This window comes from Myotis lucifugus, unplaced genomic scaffold, assembly GCF_000147115.1.
Source record: "Myotis lucifugus unplaced genomic scaffold, Myoluc2.0 scaffold_108, whole genome shotgun sequence".
Classification (NCBI taxonomy): domain Eukaryota; kingdom Metazoa; phylum Chordata; class Mammalia; order Chiroptera; family Vespertilionidae; genus Myotis; species Myotis lucifugus.
The window spans coordinates 999946-1021451 of record NW_005871156.1 but is presented as its reverse complement, the minus strand read 5'-3'; the positions used below and the strand labels follow the sequence as shown (position 1 = coordinate 1021451).

Below are 21506 nucleotides of genomic sequence, written 5' to 3'. Positions count from 1 at the left end.
CCTCTTTCCAGCACATGAGGCACTACTCAGTCCACAAGCCATGCTGACTGAGCTCCTTGAGCTTGGATTCGGCACCATCCATCCAATACCGTCTCTCCAGGGAGCACTAGCTGTCTCTAACCACAAGACCACTGTTTACCACTGCTGAGCAAGCATCAAATGACTTGAGACTTGTGAAGCTGACTTATTAAAAACTGGTTACCAATCTGAATGCTTCCAATTATATTTCATATTATTTAACTTTATGAATGGGAAAATGGGATAGTGAAAGAAAACACGGTCATGTTAGATTACTGTACAGTATCCCCTGTTCTGGGAAACATGACAAACAAAATACTAGTAATGAAACTGGCTTTTTTAAAAATATATTTTATTGATTTTTTACAGAGAGGAAGAGAGAGGGATAGAGAGTTAGAAACATCGATGAGAGAGAAACATTGATCAGCTGCCTCCTGCACACCTCCTACTGGGGATGTGCCCGCAACCAAGGTACATGCCCTTGACCGGAATTGAACCTGAGACCTCTCAGTCCGCAGGCCGACGCTCTATCCACTGAGCCAAACCGGTCAGGGCTGAAACTGGCTTTTAAGAGGATGTCTCATTTCCTTCACATTTTTAGGTGGGGGCAATTTCTGCAGAAAATGTCTCCTAGATTCTTTTTCACCCACCAAGTGTTCCTTTCCCAAGGGAGAAGGTGTAACTTATTTTACTGATAAGACTAGAAGAAAAAGGTGAGCTTGTTTGGTTCCTTATGCTCTCCCTCCTTTAGGGAAGAGCCTGTCTCTCAGGAATCAGGTGCTCACTGCTCAGTCATTAGGCTCTAATGTTAGGGAACTGGCCAAGCTATGTTCTCTGACTCAATCTTATTAGTGATAAAGCCAATATTCTGAGCTCCATCTGAATGACTTCCACATCTGATCCAAATGTGGGAGTGAAAGTGGAATGTTATTTATCAGCTCCCAAAATGACATCAGAAGTTCATTATTGGAGAAGCAGGCAAGACAATTTCAGATCAGAACTTGAGACGGCATCCATTAGTACAATATTCAAGAAAGTTGGATCGTACTATGACCAGAAAAATATGCCAAGACTGTAAAAAGGGTGTTTTCAAGAACTGTATTCTGATACTGAGAATGCAGAGTTTAGGATTAAAAGTGTAGAAAACATTCTGATGTGTGTGGGGAGGGTAGAGGAAAAGGAGTGTGAGTCACAGATGGCCAACAGCAGAAGCAAAATCAAGAAAGTTCTGCTGCAGTGAAGGAGAAAAGGGACAAGGGGCTTTGGTTCCAATTGGTGTGGGGCACGTCCAGGCCTTGTCTCAGGAAAGCAGCTGCCTAACCATCTCTAGGTAAATACAATAAGCTCTTAGTGAATTGTGAAAATCAGCAAGACCATAGTTTAGTCAATCTTTACCCAAAGTGTTCAACTCGATCCCTAGGGTTTTTTGTTTTTCCCCAGTGTAATTACCTCAGTTTTAGAATTAAATTCTATTGGAAAAGTGGATTCTGTTTTATAGCAATTACTTCCTAGCAATTTGCTTGAATGAGCCCTACTAGATAAAGCAAGGGACATCTATATTCACTAAACTGCTGATTAACACCCCAAGAATTCTAGATGACAATTAATTATGTTTACGTCCCCTAAAAAGCACCTTTCACATACCTGAACATTTGGAATTGGGCATTCTTTCTTGAGTAGTTTAAATGAGAAGTAGGAGACCTGGTAAATATCCGGCCTTTTGTCAGGGTCTGGTTCCAACATATACCCTAAGAAAAACAAATGTTACCTCATTTAATAATATCCTAACAGTTATTACATTAGCTAGGAAGCAATTTTTTTTCCTCATAAAAGTCCAATTTGTCCTTTTCCTCCCTTCTCAGAAAGGGAAACTCTTACTTTCCTAAAATTTTAAATATCTACAAGTAAATAACAAAGTTTTAAAATTGTAACAAAGATACTTGAAGTTCACTGTGCTCTGCACAATCGGGACTCAAATTCTCAATATGAAAGTTACTACCTTCATATTCTGGGACCTAGGAAGTTACATGGTCTTGCTTCTGGCCTCCTTAGTTCATATGATCTTGTTAAACAAGTGATTATTCTTAATAATTATAACCGAAACTTACATTTCATAAACTTATTATTTTGTTGTTGTTGTTGTTGATCTAAGCTAGTTTTAAGGCTAAAAGAAATCACAAAATAACAAATTCATCTCTACTTTTAACACTTGTCTGTTTCTAGCTGCCCTTTCAGAAAATGGAAAAATCCTCAGGGAAAAAAATCTTTAAGACACACAAACACACACTCACATATACAGTATATACAAACAATAATGCAAGGCCATTTATTGCTTAAGAAATCAAATGAATGGTTTAGACAGTAAGTTCAGAAAAAAATTGATCAGGCTACAGTCTTGTGAAGGGCTTGCAGACGAGGCAGGACTTGAGCTGGTCCTTGAAGGCAGGGAAGAATTTAGTCAGTCAGGGTAAAGCAAAGAAAAAGACATTACAGATGAGAGAATAGTCTGAGCAAAGATGAACTTGGAGAAAGTAAAAAATAAAAATAAAAAAATGCCTTGCTATAAGGAAATAGAGGAGCCAGAAGGCCAGGGCATAGATTTTCTTGTCAGAGTACAGGGAAATAAGGCTGGGTGGGTGGGATGGAACCAGAGTATGAAGGATTCTAAATGCCACACTAAGAGTATGAGCCCTACTGTGACCATGAAGTTACTGAATAGGCACATGATAGGGTGGTATTTTACAAGATTAATCTTGTGGTGAAGGTGTGTTGGACTGACTGAAGAAAGAGGGGGAGGCTATAGACAATCCACTACTAAAGGCATGAGCTGACCGAGCCTGTACTGTATATAGAGTGGAACCTCGGTTCACAAACTGAATTCACTCCCCAAGGCTGTTCAAGAAGCGATTTGTTCGAAAACCAAATCATTTTTTCCCATTAGAAAAATGTAAATTGAATTAATCTGTTCCAGACCCCTAAATGATTCCCTGTCTTAACCTTTTTTTAAACATATATACTACTAGTACATGTCTAATGTACTGTTTAATCTATAAACATTTCTTTTCTTAAATTTATCGAACCACCCCTACCAGCCTTAAATGAATCACTTTCAGCATTCATTTCATGGGTGCAGCCTCTCTGCTTTTTCACATCTCATTGCCTCGGAAATGCTGTCACTGAAATACAGTCACCAGCTAACTGCTTCTTCTTTATCCAAATCAACAACAGTTTTTCTACCTCTTCAACTGTCTGTGATCTTTGTTTTGTGAGCAGTTTCACACCTTTAGCAATATCAGCATTGGGATGGCCTCTTTATGCTTTAAAACTGTGCTAATCATCTATTTCACCAGCAACAAAAGCAAAACACACACACACACACACACACATACACACACACACACAATATTCACAGCACAATTTCCTGAGATGTTTAACAATGCAAGGTTTAGTGGTTTAGAAATAAACTGACTCACATTCTCTCCTTTGTTTGTGGCCTGAGAGGTGCTTTTTGTCATGCAGATGTACGTATCAGCACGAAAGGGTTGTCAGGTAGAAAACTGAAGTTTTGTTCAAAAACGAGGACATTTTTTCCATGAACAACTTGGTCAAAAACCAGAATTGTTCGAGATGGGAGATGTTCGAGAACTGAGGATTACTGTGCTATCATTTCAGTAATGAGAATGGAGAGAACAAAATGATGATGGGAAACGTCAAAGAAAGAACCTAATGCCATTTAGGAAATACTCCCTCTCTCTGAGTAGGCAAATCCAAAGAGAACCTTACATTTCAGTCACCTAGGCTTTAGTGGCGACGCCATTAATAGAAATTGAAAAGAGAGGGGAACCTTGAATTGGTAGTAAAAGGGGGTGGGGGAATGGCAATAAATTTAATTTAGACCTATCAGTTTAGGGTGACAACAGAATCATCAAAAAGATTATAAACTGAAATAAATCAGAGTTCAGTAAAGATGTCATTCATAGAGTTGTTTTTCCTAATATGAATTTTCTGCACAAACGTTAAAAAGAAAAAAAATGAGTTACAAAAAAATCCAATCATTCTAGCATCAAATTGGGATATTTTCTCATATTTCCTTCCAATCTCATTTAAATTAGCTGCAATTCTACAACAGATATAACACTTTACCTCTGAAAACAATCCAATAACCATTCCATTCCTTTAAATACCCTCCCTCACTTTTTTGTCAATAAATGGAAGAGGTTGATTGATAAAATTGGCATAATGGAATGGGTAGTCACTTAAAAACTATAACTATGTTAACTTGGATAAATTACCTATACTTTCCTCATTTGCATAAAATGGAGATAATTACATTTACTGTATAAGGTTTTAAGAATTAAATGAAGTATAAACTATGTAAAAGTAGGCCCTCAAAAAATGTCAGATGCTTCGCCCACATTGGCTTCTATTTTCTTCAGAACATCCCCATTTAGGACCCAAACTGGGTTGCTCAGGATTTATAATCCATAATGGTTAAAATTTAGATGCTACATGTGTTCACTGATATAAAAAGATAATAAAAATAATCTGTTTCTTTAGCTTTTCAGTACAGGGGCTTATGCAAAGATTACCTGGTCTACCATCTGGTTAATGAACATTAGTACATATGCTTACTCTGACGATGCAAAAAAGTGGGGAATTTAAAAAACATTTAAAGCACTGAGTTTAAATACTTGTTATCAAAATCCAGTGATTAACCTAAATGAGAGGAAAAACCTAGTTCCACAGAGTTATACAGTCTTAATTATATATTCACTCCAGCCAATGCACTGCAATCATTATTTGAATTGCTTCCAGTTTTGCAAAGATGAATTTCTCATCACTTGATGAGTCAGCTGGACTCCTTTGGTACCAGAGCCTATAAAACAGACTACAAGAGAACAGAGCAGTACTATATTGCTCAAAGTACAGTTAGGATTTCTGCTCAGGTGGCTGGCTTAGGTGTAAAACAGAGTGTAGAGTTCTAGCAAAAAAACAACAAACCACCACTCTCACTGGTTACTGTTATATTATGTTTGAGTGACCAACCATTATCAACTAACTTCTTTATCTTTGCATCCAACCCACCAGTCCCTTTACCCTTCAATTCATTCCTAGAGATTAGCGATAAAAATATAAAACTAGAAACTTGAATACTTACTAATTAAGCAGTGCATGTCTTGGGAATATCGAGAGTTATCAGGAATTGTGAAGTTTCCATCACATATTGCCACTTGACTCTCCCCAAATGGCAAAGTGAAGTAGCATAATTTATATAATAAACATCCAAGAGCCTAAAAAAAATAAAGAAAGCAGATTGCTACTAGTGGTGTATTTACCATAATTACAAATGGGTCTACTGAGAGATACATTTACTAGCAGATATAAAAATTATGTACTATTAACCTATTAATAGTTTGAATTAGAGCCCAACACCATTATTAAGCTGCTGAGTTACATTATTTCTACTATCATTACCAAATTGAGCTCTAATAAAGAACAAGTATTTCAGTTGTTTTGCTCTTAAGAACTAGTATCACATATGTGACAACCATCTAAATAATGGGCAGGTCACCTGAATAATTCTCACAGAGCTCTAAAGTCATTTTCTTTCACATGCTTAAAGAAGCAATGGTTGGTCACCTTGGGTTAAGAATAACCTCGAGAGATAAGTAGACAACAAGTTGGCACAGTGGCCACCCTTGCTATGGCACTCTGGATTAAACTTGGGAGATTACAGTCAAAACTGCTGATATCTGAGATGTGGATAGGTTAGTTGACACCTACCCAAATGTCTGCCTTCGTAGTGATGATTTTGCCACTGTACAGGTTGACCATTTCTGGTGCTCGATAGGACAGCGTTGTGTATCTACAATCAAAAGATTCATTTTTTGTTAAATATGTCAATGATGTAAAGACCAGGGGTAGCAGAAATACTTCATATATAAGCTCTCTGGGAGCAATCTGCAGAAGAGAGTATGCAATATTAGTGCAGATAAAATAAAAGGCTGTCCTTGGTACACACCCGTGGCCCTCTAGCAGCAGTCCTGCTCAACAGCATGTGGGGACCCAGACACTGTGGCATTAAATAAACTCCAAAAGCAATCTTTCTTGGGTCCTAAAATAACAAAATTTTCTCCTATAAATCCCTGTTGTTTGATATTATATTTTGCTGGTATATTTTTTAAAATAGTAATCCCTTTTAATGTGACTTGACACAGAGATATAATACTGGCGAGGACGCTGGAGAACAGCAGAAAATGGACCCTGGCTGGGGTGGGAGGTGGATAGATCTTTGCTGCTGGATTAGTGAAACAACAGTTTTCCTCTAATCTCTGGCTCAAGAAAAGAAGATATGAGCTCATCTTCAACGTGTCTTGGTATTACCAAGCATGTGACTTGTGCTGCTTGAGTCGCTAGAGCCCAGAGGATACTGTGGTTTAGGTGTCCATTAGGGCCTTGGACCAGAAGTTTTCCTGCCCTAGGCTTCGTTCCCAGGGTTGTGATGCAGGAAACGAAAGAAAGGATCAGGATATGAGTGGGCATGCTAGATAGCTGATTTATTCGTAGTAGTAATAGTGAGTGCTGTTGCCTGTAAAAATCCAACACTTTGGACAACAGGAAAAATGGGTCAGGTTCTTACTGGAGTCACATATCCAAAGAAGCTTTTCCTCATGGAAGTCAGTGACTCAATATCCGTAGAGACTTCAATACCCTACTCAGCCCTCCATATACTGCAGGTGAGCTCCTTATAAGAAGAAAGGAATACAAAGCAAGTTAGGGTTCAGTAAAAGTGTACCCAACTGACTAATAACATCACGGATGTTTTATTTCTATGATGTGTGTACTATTCAGCTTTTTAAGGGCAATATGACATAAATAAAAATATCTATATACCATTACCATAGGCCCATTGCTAAAGTGTATCAGAGTCATTTTACTCTACTGATCAATAACTATAAACCCCCTCCACATTCTCCAATTAAAATCAAACAAGCCAACCACCAACATAATTATCTAAGAAGAGGAACAAACTGACTAGCATCATTGTCATCCCACCCTGACCTTCTCATCCATAAGCTGAAAGCTGCTGATCTCCAAGAAAGAAGGAAAATCTTACTTCTTAATCTCATCTTCTACTGCATTCACTCCTTCAGTTTGTGGGTTCTGGAATTTGTTGGTGGCGCTTCCAAAGTCACACAAGACGTAGTGGCCTCGGTCATGCAAGAGGATATTTTCAACCTGAAAAACATTCCCCAACCATCCATTCCAAGATGTCATTTAGTAATGTGTGTGAAATTTTGGATCTCATTAACATAAACAATATTATTTTATTTATGATAATCCCATTAATGTGCACAAGAAAGTTATTATCCTCTAAGTATATCAACAGGGGTCATCCCACGTGGAACAAAACAAGACGCACAGCAACAGGGGAAAATTAGAGTGGAGAGGGCAAAAAGAGGAAACTCCACATGGGGAAACAAGAGTCTCATTTTTCTATTTCCAGGCTCATTTCTTACCTCTGCAGAAACAGTCCTTATATTTTCAAGCCTTTGCATCGTGTGTGTGTGTGTGTGTTTAATTTATTTTAGAGAGGAAGGGAAAGGGAGAGAGAGATAGAAACATCAATGATGAATATCATCAATCAGCTGCCTCCTGCACGCCCCACACCAGGGATTGAGCCCACAACCTCTGCATGTGCCCTGACCAGGAATCAAACCATTACCTTCCTGGCCATACGCTGACACTCAACCACTGAGCCACACCGGCTGGGCAAGCTTTTGTATCTTTTGTCATGTTCTTCTATCAGTCTTGAATGCTCTCTCTCATTCCTCACCTTTACCCAGCTATCAAAATCCCATTCCTCTTTCAAACTCCAGTTTAAATGCCGCCTCTTCTTTGAAGCCTTCTTCAAGCCCCCACTCAGACAAATATCACTCCTTCCCTATGTTCTTTCAGTACTTTGTTCTTCCTGATATGAATTATTTCACTTGGGCCTTGTAAAAACATACATCAATTTCTTTACTACAAGAGGTTAGAATTTTCAGAATTAATAAATATTTGCTAAATTTTAGTTAATTCTCAAAGTGATTAAAGAGCTGTGGGAAAATGTGCAGTATTATCCTTGTCTTTTTATAGATGAATTCTTTGGGCAGTTCTGGATGGAACTTACGAAGTCCAGAACCTAGTAAAATTCTGATATCAAAGGAATCTGTCAGTGAAATAACAACTCCAAAACAACAAGCACTACTTTACTCAAGACATATTAATTTTTGGTATAGGTAAATTTGAGACAGCATGAGGACCTGAGCCGGGAGCCCAAGAATACCAGATGACCAGAAGAAGAAAAACCACATAGCTGGAGAGACGCCGTTGCTAAAACCCCAAGGATGCCAAAAGGCCAGATAAGTTCATACAAGAATGTCTCACCCCCCCTCGCCCCCCCCCCACCAAAAAAAGTCACCACTCCTCCACTGTAGCAGGAACAGCACTGTGCTGGTCACTGGTACTGCAAAGAAAACTGGAAACATGGGACTGAACTCATTATGGGCTGGCGCTCTTATGAATGGGGAGATGAGATAAGGCTGGGCCATGGAGGAGTGAAGGCCTTAGAAAAGTGAAACTAGTAACAGGAACAAAGGCACAGAGGCAGGCATGATAACAACAATGGTATCAGCAACTAATAGCACTTACTACGTGCTGGACACTGCCCCGTGCACTTTTACCTATAGTATTTCATGAAATTCTTACAAAGCCTTTTTGTCCCCACTTAGATGAGAAACGGGATCCATTTCTAACACACCTGAGGTCACAAGACTGGAAGAGCAGGATTGGACTCAGGCTTTCTGACTGCTGGGACTACACCATCACCCACTGCACTGATGTGCATTATGCAATTAGGGAATATGGGCAGTTCAGACTGGAGAAAGAAGGGCGCAGAAGGAGAGAAGACCAGAGAAGCAGACAGAGGGCAAACTAAAGAAGGCTAATAGGGAACCACTCAACATTTCAGCAGCAGATGAAAAGAAGTGTTTTAGGAAAGTTGGCATGGTGATAGAGGAGGGAGAAAAAGAAAGGAGACAGTGAGGTGCAATTGTCCAGGTGTGAGGTGAATAGAGCCAGGTCTAGACTAAGGCCAGGAGGGATTAAATGAGATTAGGAAGTAAGCCTAATATTGGTTATCATTGCTCACAATCCTCAAGTCATTCAGCTATCTGAGAGTTTAATACACTGACCTAACTTCCCAACCCACTGGCTTAAGAGTGTTATTGAAGTCATCACTCCCAAACTCTGCTTATAGCTTTAGCCAAAATGCCTGGAAAGCCACCTCCTACTGACCTCTTCATCTTGACATTATTTCAAACAGATATGGCATTCAGGCATTTCAGTCACAGGATTTATTATCACTGGAAATTTTGGAGGATTAGATGAATGCAGATTTTCAAGCCTGTGATTCTAAAAATAGGACAAGAATCTTCAGCCTATTGTACTTCATGAGATCCAAATCTCTTTTCTGACAAGACATGCATGACTTTTTAATCTAGATGCATTTAGTCTTAATCCTTTTCCCCCATTCTTAAGCGCTGAGAAAAACACCATAGTACAGTAAAGCAAAACCAAACAAACAAAATCCAAAATGGGAGTAAAAATACCTCAGCCTCTGTTCCGATTTGGTCACGGAATTAACTGTGCAGGTCACAACCTTTCTGGTCAGAGGTCACCTGACTGGTCAAAGGAGAGGACTGGCTTAGGGGACCTTCCCAGGCTTATGATCCCATGATCTATAATAATAACCTCTATCTTTCCTCAGAGAAATAAAAATTTTAAAATGGGGGAAATAATTAAAATGTTAAAATAACATATTTGAGGAAGGATCTTCAATAAAAAACAGAACTTCTGTTTCAGTTATTTTTAGAACGTAAGCTGCTTAAGGACCAGGACCAATTTCAGTGTATTTCCCATGTGTAATGCGAAAGAAAGACCAGGCGGAACAAGGGGTTTTCTCAGTTCTGCATGTGAACAAGCAGAGCCCTACACAGGGTGGTACTGACTCAAGCAGGGGGTCCACAGCTGTCCTGGCCTGTGCTCTTCCCTGTGTCCCTTTAACTTTTATTCACAGTGGTGTCTCTTCACCAAATGGAAATCCTGCTCACAAAGAAGCAACCAGAAGATCAGCAACCAGCACTTCCCCTGGGCAGCAGGAGAATAATGAACTTCTTGGCTCTGGCTACCGCTGGGTCTGCAGTGGCTGGTTCCGCAGTGACAAAGAGCTCAGAGTAGCCCAGGCTTTGTGATAAATGACACAGCCAGGGCAAACAAGACATAGCCAAGGCAAACAAGAGGTATATGGGGACTTCACTCATGCCATAGGAAGCTGGCAGTGTGGCAGGCAAAGGTGACTGCCCACCACACACATACTAGTAGGAATCAACAAAATCTAACATGCTAATGGAAGCATTTAGATGGCACCAAGTGTAAGATTTGGGGAGTTGTAGAAAGCTTCAATCAAAACAACCAGGAGTCAATGACTAAAATCAACAGCAACAGGACTCCTCTAGAACAATCACAATCGGGAATTCTCCCATGGGCCCTATTTACGTTCCCTATTTCCCAGGTAGAGGAGAAAGGGAAACAAAGTTCCCTGAACCACTACTGGCCACCTGGCAGCAAGCCTGATGGTCTTCAATACTAATTAAAGCGCATCTACACAGCCCAACACTGCAGGCTGGGAACCAGTGTGGCAGCCTCTCGATCAGGCCGAGGCCTCACCCTCCGATTCCAGTTGGCTCCATGTTCTTCTGCTGAGACTTCTCGTGGGCTGTTCAGTGCACTGAAGGAAGAGTCTGGGGCTCTTGCTGCCTGAGCCCAAGCACTGACCTACTCCGTGTACCTTAAGTTCCCATCACTGACACTTACCTACCACCTCACAGCAGCACTGTGAACAGGGCATTAATATGCTGGGAATATGCAAAGTGGGTAGGTTATTTATGGGTGTAAAATAATTATCATGTTGGCCTCATTTAATCCAATAAATGTTTACAAAGTCAAAATAAAGGAAGATATTGTTTAAGAACATGGGAATAGCACTCTCTAAAGGATGCTCGAGGGCCCTCTCCCCTTGCTCTCATCTCCGTACCCTCTCCGGGCTTACTGTGCAAGGGATATGCCTGGACGGTGACATGCATGCTCTCATTAACCTTACAACCCTCACAAAGCTGGCACTGTTGTCTCCACTTCAGGAAGGAGGGAACCGAGGCTCATGTCTAAGTGTTTACAGGAGTAACCAACAGCCTGAGGAGCGGGTAGAGCACTATTTCACAGAGGGCAAGGGAGGAGACAGTCACAAAGGAGCCAAAGGCCACAGGAGGAGAATAAGAGGGACTGAGCAGTGTCCTTTGCATCCGGCAATATGAAGGACACTGCCATGTTCATCTCTCACAGCACTTACAATTCGGTACAAGTCACACTGCAAGTGCTACAAAATCCAAGTTCCGATGTGAAATTGAACCTCATTTGACACAGAGAGAGAATGGGGCTCCAGAGAGGCTGGGGTTCCCACACTCACAGACCAGGGCAGGTGCTGCCCAGCCACGCTTCTCCCCTATTTTTTGCCCCTCACAAACTCTTCTCCAAGGTAGGTAGCAGGAGCAAAGGACAACTCCTAAAACATTGGTACTATTTATTTCAAAAGATATGCTAACAGGTCTAAGAATTTCACTCATCAGTAAAATATCAATACATACTCAGAGTGTGGCGTCTAGCTTGGTGTGCAACCTGCCATGCACCTCTCCATCCTCAAAGCCTTGTGGTTCCCTTCTCTAGGTAGACCTCAGGCTCTACTCTCTGCCTGAAATGTCCTTCATCCTCTCTGTGACCACCCATATCCCACGAGTACTTCAAAATCCCACTTTTCTAGAAGATTCCAACCACCATTTCCCTGATCTCACTATCTGATCATATATTAAGCCACTTGATTTTCATCTATTCATCACTTTGTTCTATAAAGTTCTGTATTTCACCTATTTCTGTTTCAAGTCTAAATATTTCATTTATGTCCTCTCACCAATACTTTAAACATCTTGATAGTAGGAACCATATTATATCTGTACAGAATTATGTACTCATACTATGCCATGCTCATAATACTTACTGGGATATATTATTTTTCTATTCAGAAAAAGGGCTGACTGTGGGCAGAGGTACATGGAGAAGGCTATCTAAGGCTTTGGAGGTATATATGTACGGTATCTTCCTGAAAGCTAACTTCTTTAGTATAGAAATGCCAGTATGTATGTACCATTTCACACCCACTACGAATGGCTAAAATAAAAAAGGACAATAACAAATATTGGTGAGGATATGGAGAAATTAGAACCCTCATATATTGCTAATGAAATGTAAAATAGTGCAGCCACTGTGGAAAAACAGTTTGGCAATTTGTCAAAAAGTTAAACATATTTACCATATGACCTAGCAATTCTACACCTAGGTATACACCCAAGAGCACTAAAAACATATACCTACATAAAAACTAGCACATGGTTGTTCATCGTAGCTTTAGTCATACTAGCCAAAGTAGAAACAATTCAAATGTCCCTCAACTTATCAATGAATAAGCAAAATGTGGTATATCCACACAATGAAGTATTCTGCCTTGAAAAGGAAAGAAGCACTGATACATGCTACAACATAGATGAACCTTGAAAACATTATTCTAGGTGAAAGAAGTCAGACACAAGAGGTCATATACTGCATGAGTTCATTTACATGAAATGTCCAGAACAGGCAATAGAAAATAGATTTGTGGTTACCCAGGGTTAGAGGACCAGGAAATGAAGAGTGATTGCTAATGGATACAGGATTTCTTTCTGGGGTGATGAAATGTTCTGAAATCAGATAGTGAGGACGATTGCACAGCCTTGTAAATGTACTAAAAGCCACTGAATTGTACACTTTATTTATTTATTTATTTATTTATTTATTTATTGAATTGTACACTTTAAAAGAGTGAGTTTTATGGTATGTGAATTATGTCTAAATTTCTTTTAAAAAACCCAAACATTAATGCCAGTATACTGCTGAACATACAAAAGAGTATACTTCAGAATATAAACCACGTGAGGTGCTTATTAAGATATGAATTCCTGGGCCTCCCTGACACTGCTACCAAAATTACAGCCCAATAGATTCAGTGTGGAACCCAGCAGCCTGCATTTAACAAGCGCACTAGGGAATGCTGATGTAAGTTATTAGCCATGAAGCACATTTCTCAAAACATGGATATAATAAAAAGAAGCTGCAATTTAGAATCAGAAGAATTGTACTCAAACTCTGGTACTGTTCTTAGTTATGTGACCTTAGGCAAGTCATATAACCTCTCTACTCCTGAGTTGCCTCAACTATAAAACGTAAAGAAGAATGTCTTCCTCCAAAGGGACAGTGTACATACAGTGTCGAATAGAGTGTGGCACACAGCTGGTGCTCCATAACTGCTAGCCGATTCTATTCAACAAACATTGTGAATCGACTACAACGTGAAAGGCCTGGTGCAAGCAGATGGTAATTAGCAGGACACATTTTTAAAGTAATAAATTAATAGACTTTGCAAAATAGGAAATAGACTTTAAAGACCAAGCATCATTGTTTATAAACTATTTAAATTAGATATAACTTTTCATGACCCTGGAAAAGTGAATTTGACAATGTATCAGGAAAAATAAAAACAATGTGTGCTCAAGCATTTGATGATTATGAAGAATTTCTGAAAACGACTTAATAAAACTGATACCTGTACTGTACTGTTGTGTCTTTTCTTCCTTTGCATTTTCTCTCCCCAAGAAGAACGAAAGCTCAGAATTTGGAACCATGCCTTACACTTCTCTCATATCCCCTAGTGTCTACCCCATCCCTGGGTCAGATAGAAAATACTCTGTAAGAACAAACACTTAGTTAAATAGGTGGTCTGTTACCTTCAGGTCACGATGAATAATAGGAGTTTTGCACTGATGGAGGCGAGCAACAGCTTCACAGGTGTCACAAAATATCTGGAGCACTTCATTCTCTGTAAAACCTGTTTGCAGGCGTTGGTTCATCAGGTTGACCACCTGGCCTCCTAAGAGGGGGGCAGAGGAAAAGAGAGGTTATAAACATTCAGACTCATCTCTTACCCAAGAGAATAAATGACTCTCCACAAAGCAGCAACCTGGACCAAGGTAACAGACATGATTACTTGGCTCAACAGACTAGTTGAGCCAGGACTAAACCCCAGCTGTCTTGATTCACACCCTGGAATTAGTGTGTGTTTTTAACAATCCAGTGCTTTCTCCAATGTGTCAAAAACAGTTTCCTGCCCTAGCTGGTTGTTCACTGGTTAGGGCGTAGGCCCATAGACGGAAGGGTCACAGGTTTGTTTCTTGGCCAAGGGCACATACCTCGGTTGCAGATCGATCCCCGGCCCTAGTCGGATGCGAGCAGGAGGCAACCAATCAATGTTTCTCTCTCTCTCTCTCTCTCTCTCTCCCCCTCCTCTCCCTCTCTTCCACTCTCTCTAGAAAAATCAATGGAAAAAATATCCTCGGGTGAGGATTAAAAATCAAAAAACAGTTTGCTTATTCCATTATGCACTCCAGACATGAGCTGCCCTCATTATGGCTTCAAGATTAGTAATAGAGCTGACAATATGGTCCTGCTCTAGTTGTCTGGTTATACTGTCCCTGCTGTGTATGAAACAAGACCACAGGTTCAACTTGCCGTATCTTTTAGTAAGAATCCAATTGCACAATAAACCTTAGGAGAAGGAAAGAAGACAGCTTTTATCGTCTGTACTTCAGGAACAGCCTTGTCTTCCTGGCTTCACTACTTGCCACCTAGTCTGTAGAAATGCTATGCCACCATTTAATCTCCAGGACCAAAAGCCTAACGGCTTCATTTACAAAATTAGCCAGATCCCTGAATGCTCCTACTGCCTCATCTCTAAACATCTTACTGTCCAAAAAGGATTGGGCAGGAGGAAACAAACTGTCAAGTTCACATTTGGTAGTATTTTTAAAAATCAGGTTAACAGGTATTATATAGTAAAGGCTGAGATTACCAGATGACATCACATTTTTGGGATAAGCAACATAATTAGTTTATGGACAGTATCCTAAGGCAAGGAAAATGTTAGTGGAAGTACGGGTGACTACATAACAGTGAGACAGTGACCCAAGCTTGTAAGTGGCAGCTGCTTAAACAAAAAAAGTCACACCTCCAAACAATGGTTGTATGAAATGCCGTCAACTCTGAATAAAATCATGGTATAGTCTGGATTTCCCAAGATAAATACTGCTTGAAACTCCATGCTTTCAACTGCTAAACTCCACTGCTAAGAGCAGCATAGTTTGAATGTAGCCTTCCTGGCAATTATAGCACTCAAGCAAGGGGAGGAAGGTCATTTCCATTACAGGAAAAGGATTCTTTTATCCCATAACAAGGACGGTGGTGTGGGTGGAGAATAGAACACATGAGAGAGGGAGTGGGGAAGCTGAATTGTTTCTGTAGTCCATCTGGAGTTGGACCTTTATTATGTGCCTTCATTATTGTTTTAAAGCACCACAAAGAACACATTCATTCTCATTCTGATACATACTCATTCATATACAAGCACCAACCCTTCCTAAACCTAAAAAATATGGAGTTTTGCATTATCCACCACTTTGAACTGTTTGTACCACTGATCCTTGCCATTATCAGAATAACCAAGAGGTGACAGCAGACTCTGTATCTTTTAGCCTCTTAGGTTTTCCCATCTTTAAAACCAGAACAACATACATTAGAGTACAGTGTAATAACTGAAACAACCACCATGCCCTTGACAATTCAAGTGCTAGTGAAATGAGAGCTTAAGATATGATTCATGTACTCACCCCTACAGAAGTCCATCAGAATGAGCACTTCCCATACATCACCACTACTCACATTGTTGATACTAGAATCAATGTAACCCACAATGTTCTTGTGTCCCGACAAGTCCCTCTGTGAAGAAGAGTTAAAATATTATCAGTTACAGACACCAACAGAAACACAATGAGCCAGTCAGTTCCATTAGCACAGATAACTTAAATACACAGAGGATAAGGAGCAGGGTCAAGAGCAGATTCCCAGTGGTCTCTGAGATTCATGGCCAGATCTTCAATAGCAATCCAATAACCCTACTAAACCATAGCCCTCTCCTGAACCCTAGAACCAAATGGACACAGGGTGACTCCTTGCTTACTGCATTAGTGATCCATGAAAACTGGAAGCAACACTGCGGGACCACTGCAGAGGGGCTACGAGGAGAGAAACAGTATGAACTATTTAAACATGTCAGTTTTTAATTCAGAAAAGTGAAACTGATGTTTTTTCCTGGTTGTAGGGAAACAAGTATATTCAACTTGACTTTTAAACTGTTCATACTGTTTTTCTCCCTTTAGGAATTATATAAAAGAATAACTGCTTTACAGTTTTACAGGAACTACAATGGAATCCAGACCTAAGCATTTTGCTTGTAATTAAGCCTTTCAAGCCAACCAGCTGGTATATAAATAAGATGGGTCATGTTTCCAGCTCTCTGGTTGGAACTGCATATGATCTCCTAGGGCTGCTTGTGGAATTAATTTTGTGTCAGGACCCAGTGAGGCACCAGAAGTTGCCTCTCACTCTGGTATAGTTATTACAACATCTAATAGGCAATTCCGTGTAGTGATGATGTTCAAAATCTAAGGTCATTAGTGAGCAAAAAATGAGCTAGCTGGGAAATATTTTTGCACAAATCTATTATTAACTAGTTTTAATAAATTATTTTGTTTTGGTTTAATAAAAAGTGGGAGAGTAAGAAAAATGTGATTCTGTAAGAGTCGCCATACAAATTTGGCAGATTGTACCACAGAATAGTAACTATCACCACATAGAGATTCATTCCACTGTTTAAAGTAATAAATAAAGTCTCTTGCAATCTGAAATTACATAGCCAAATAAGAGGAAGCCTCACAATATCAAATGAACACAACTGAACCCTGAACATCAAAGTTAAAACTCATTAGAACTTTCCTCTGAATGAAAAATTAAAAATGTAGTTGCCTCAGAAGGTAGACCAAAGGCAGAAATGTGACCATTGCAATTGGCAATGGGCAAGTCGTTAGCGATCCATGCAAGAACAGTTTCAGAGAAGGCATGGAATGGAGGTAAGAATTGAATTGGACTTGCAAAGAATGGGAATTGAATATATAGAGCCAGCAACTACAGATTACTCTTTCAAAACATTTTGTGCTGAAGAGAGAAGCAGCACTGAGGAAAAGAATTTTTAGGATGGGAAAGAAATGACCAATGGAGAATGGAAGGAGCCAGGAGAAGAAAGCTGTAAGGCTGCGATAAATGATGGAACAGTCCCATACGTAGGTAGAAGAGGTGAGGATTCAGAGCATTGTTACAGGGACTGTCTTAGACACGTCTTTCCTGGCAATCAGGAAGGAAATAAAAATGGATATGAATATAGGTTTAAGGCTAGGGAAAAAAATTTGAGTGAGCTCAGATCTACTGTTTTTGGTAGAAAGCAAAATCATCTTCAAGTACATGGGAATGAGAAAGAAGCTTGATGAGCAAAAAGTCTTAGAACAACTGCGTTGGATAACAGACAAGAGAGATAATGAAGCAGAAAAGCAGCCTCTAGAGTTCAAGTTTCTCCAAACAGAGAGTGATTTCAGGACTCAAGTTTCACAGGATTATTATTCCCTCTGCTTTTCAGTATTATTATCAACTCTTATGGAGTTGTTTCATTTACACAGTCCTGGAAATAGGAAGAACTGAAGAGAAGTTCTTGGAAAACAAAATGGAGCAGAAGATCGTGTCCTCCAAATGTCCACAAGGAGGAATGAAAGACTAATATTTTTACACTAACATGTTTGAAAAAGAATCAGCAATGTTGCCTGTGACTTTGTATTGCCCAAAGAGGAATAGAAAGAATCTACAAGAAAAATAAAAAGCATTTGGCAGAGTCAAGAGGAGGTTAAGAGCTATCAGAGGACCCAAACTAGATAATTAACATCTGCAGATGGCATCCTAGAACAGCTTGCCAAGATGTTTGCTGATGAGTTCAAGTCCATCTTTACCTTCAACTGATAAAATTCCTGTTCAGAGATTCTGAGATATATCTACCAGAAAAGACCACCTCTTTGGAGGGAGACCATGACTTTTAATGACATGATGATGCAGCAATATCTCAGAACTTAGAGTAAAACATCACTGGTTTATAACTGTTGGAGAAGATCTGTTTGAATAGTTTTGAAATGTAGAAAAGTTCAAGAGAAAATCTTACTGCAAATTGAGGCTGATTTACATTGACGGTACACTGGCATAAAGCTCCCAGCAGCTGCAGGCCAGAAGATTCCCCAGCTTTCCCTGGCTTTAGTTAAAGGACCAGTCCCAGGCTTACAGAATAGACTGCATATAGAGGTATGGGATGGAATCCACATTGGGGGAGGGCAAGAAGGAGGGAGTAAGGAGGGAGGGGGGAGAGGCAATCTCAATAACTACCTAGTTACTCAGGAAGAGGCAGGACATGGGGAAGATGCTTTGATGCCCTTGGCTACAACTAGCATTTGGGGTATTGGGATAAATATCTATAAGGTGAGTGTAAGTCAAAACCCGCGTTTTAGCGTGTGGGGAATGTTCAGTTAACTATAGATCAGATCAATTTATATTACATGATTTTAACAGTGATAAGTCTAAAGAGATTGTGTTGTCATTTCAAACTTTATTTTTAAATTAATACTAAGCAAGATTAATGAAGTACCGACAAACATGTTATTAGAAGACCTACTTTATTAAATAGATATCTAAAGTGGTTTATAGTGAGCTTATTAACTTTCATATTTAACTGCTTTAAGTGCTTAAAAACTTTTTTCACAAACACACACAAAAACTACCATTTGAAAATCAGCCCTTCCTTCAACCCAGATCCTATAGGTTACAAATTTCAAGTTTATCTGGGATCCTAATTAATGATGCCTGTAGTACAGAACAGTATTCTATCCCTAACTTCACAATTCCTGTAGCAGAATTCCTACTTAAGAATCTTAAGGCCTTACAAGAAAACAGAGGTCTCGATTCCTAATTACATACCTAAAAACCTTTATATTCATGTGCAAGAAAACAAAGAAGATAGCATTCTAAATAGCATATCAATAATATCACTCACCTCAAAATAGTAAAAGTGAGTTTTGCATATAACTAATTTCCCTACATTTCTCAAGCTACCCTTCCTTGCAATGTCAGCATCAAACCTACAGATTCCTGATTCTTACAGTGCTTACATTTGTGTAAAGTAAGTTTCCAAAAAGGTATATTAACCCCTTTTGACCCTCCATTCAAATATTCAATGTTTTCTGAATTTGAGTCAACATTATTGCTACCTACTTCTAGAATCACACTAGGGTTGCACAGACCCTTTTAACCAAATTTCAGCTTCTTCTTAATTTAAAAGGTGAAGAAACGCAGTACTAAAGCCTGAAATTAATTTCCCTCTCCCAAAGTTGCTTTGTAAAGGAGACTTTTGCCTTACTTTTCCTTCTCTATAACTCTAAATTTCCTTTATAGCTCTCTTCAAGGAGTTATTCACAGGCATACAAACACTGTCAAGTCCAGTGTAGTAGTGAAAGGAAGAACTCCAGGGCTGGTCCTGGAGTGATAGAAGGCCAAGGTATCTGGGGCCCTTGTGGGTTTACCTACATAAGAAGTCCTAGATATTCTCCTTTCTACACTCAAATGTACTCTCCTTTTCCCAAGTCTTACCATTAATTAATCCTGTACTTATTGAATAGATCTTTAAAGACATTTAGAGTCTGATTCTAAGTAGTATGGTCAAACGCTCATATAAATATGAATCAGCTGAGGATTCTGTTTAAAAACAGATTCTAGCCCTGGCTTAGAAACATAAAAAGGGAATCTTTAAACCTGAAATAATAATTGCTTAGTTGAAAATATATGAAATATCTAAATAAGTTGAAAATTATGCCCACACAAATACCTGCACACAGATGTTTATAGCTGCTTTATTCATAACTACTAAAATGTGGAGCAACCAAAATATCCTTCAGTAGGTGATAGGTAAACAGTGATACATCCATACAAAGAAATATTACTCAGCCCTAAAAATAAATGAGCTATCAAGCCATAAAAAAGACATGAAAAACCTTAAATGCATATTACTGAGAGAAGCCAATCTGAAAAGGCTACATACTGAATCATACTGAATAACTTCAACTATATGAAGTTCTGAAAAAGGCAAACTATGGCAAGAGTAAAAAAAAATAAAATTAAATAAAATTAAATTAAAAATCAGTGGTTGCCAGGGACTGGGGAGGGGAGATCAAGAATTAGCAATGTTAGTTAGAAATATAGCAAATCAATCAACTAAAAGTGGTTGCCTTAGGACCCTGAATGGCATAGGAGGAGCCCTTGGGGAATTGCTTGATGTTTTTTGTAACAAGTTTATTTAGTTCACCTACTTGAGTATTTAAGTTTTTAAAAAATATAAACAAAATTCAAAACAAAACTCCCACAGCTAATACCTGGCCAGACCAGAGCTTGAACTCACATAATTTAATTCCTAGTCAGGTCCATTAATTTGTGAGCTCCTACGGGGCCTGTGTCTTCTTAGTTCCTCTACTCCAATGCCTGCTTAGCACAAAGTAAGCCCTCGAACATGTTTATAAATGAGTGGGAGAAAGTTCAAGAGTGGAATGACTTTGCTAACACCAGAAAATGAATGAGAAGGGCATTCCAGGCAGAGAAAATAGCAGAAGCAAAGACAGGAAATGAAGTGTGAGAGCTGAGCAAGGAAGGAGCAAGGTGGGAGTAGTAAGCATCCAGAAAACCTATGAGGTGGATAAAGGCAAATACAGTGAGCACAGTCATTTTGAGTTGTGTGGCAAGGTAGTGGGAGAACATTGGTGCCTTGTGGACAGATCCTCATGGCCCTGACTGTATTTATATGAGCCTTAGGGTTTTTTGCTTATTTGTTTTGCAATGATGACAGCAACACATTTCTATCAACAGTTACTTCCCAAATAGTTTCAGCTTTCTGGAATTCAAAGTAGTACCAGGCTCTCTAAAATTCTGAGTTCCTTCAGTAGTCAACTACAGTACAACTAGTTACTCTAAGTAGCCACAGAAAGGGCAACCGGGCAAGCGAAGCCTGGTGGAATCCCTACAATGCCATCCTCATCCACTTTTTAGGTCTCTTTACAAAAGCATTAAAATCCAGAGCACAAATGAATCATCATCTCTTGATGAACATGCACATCTGCTATTACCATTACTCATACATTAATTTCATCCAAAGTTTATTAAGTATTTACTCTATGTCAAGCAATGCACTGGAATATAAAGTTTCTGATTTTAAATAACTTACTTTCTGATAGCAGTACGTTTTATAAAACAACAAGATAAACAATATAATTGGCATTAAC

At 39.3% G+C, this 21506-nt stretch overlaps 1 protein-coding gene across 1 annotated transcript in view; it reads right to left on the bottom strand.

Moving 5' to 3' along the window:
- The window catches only part of AAK1 (AP2 associated kinase 1), a 131564-nt gene that overhangs the window by 44565 nt on the left and 65493 nt on the right, over positions 1 to 21506 (bottom strand). Inside the window, exons 4-9 of the mRNA XM_014459363.2 lie at positions 15924 to 16032; positions 13989 to 14131; positions 7136 to 7257; positions 5803 to 5884; positions 5177 to 5309; positions 1663 to 1766 (exon numbers count right to left, since the gene is read on the bottom strand). Of these exons, the coding sequence (XP_014314849.1) occupies positions 1663 to 1766; positions 5177 to 5309; positions 5803 to 5884; positions 7136 to 7257; positions 13989 to 14131; positions 15924 to 16032 (693 nt within the window). The remainder of the gene's footprint in view (positions 1 to 1662; positions 1767 to 5176; positions 5310 to 5802; positions 5885 to 7135; positions 7258 to 13988; positions 14132 to 15923; positions 16033 to 21506) is intronic.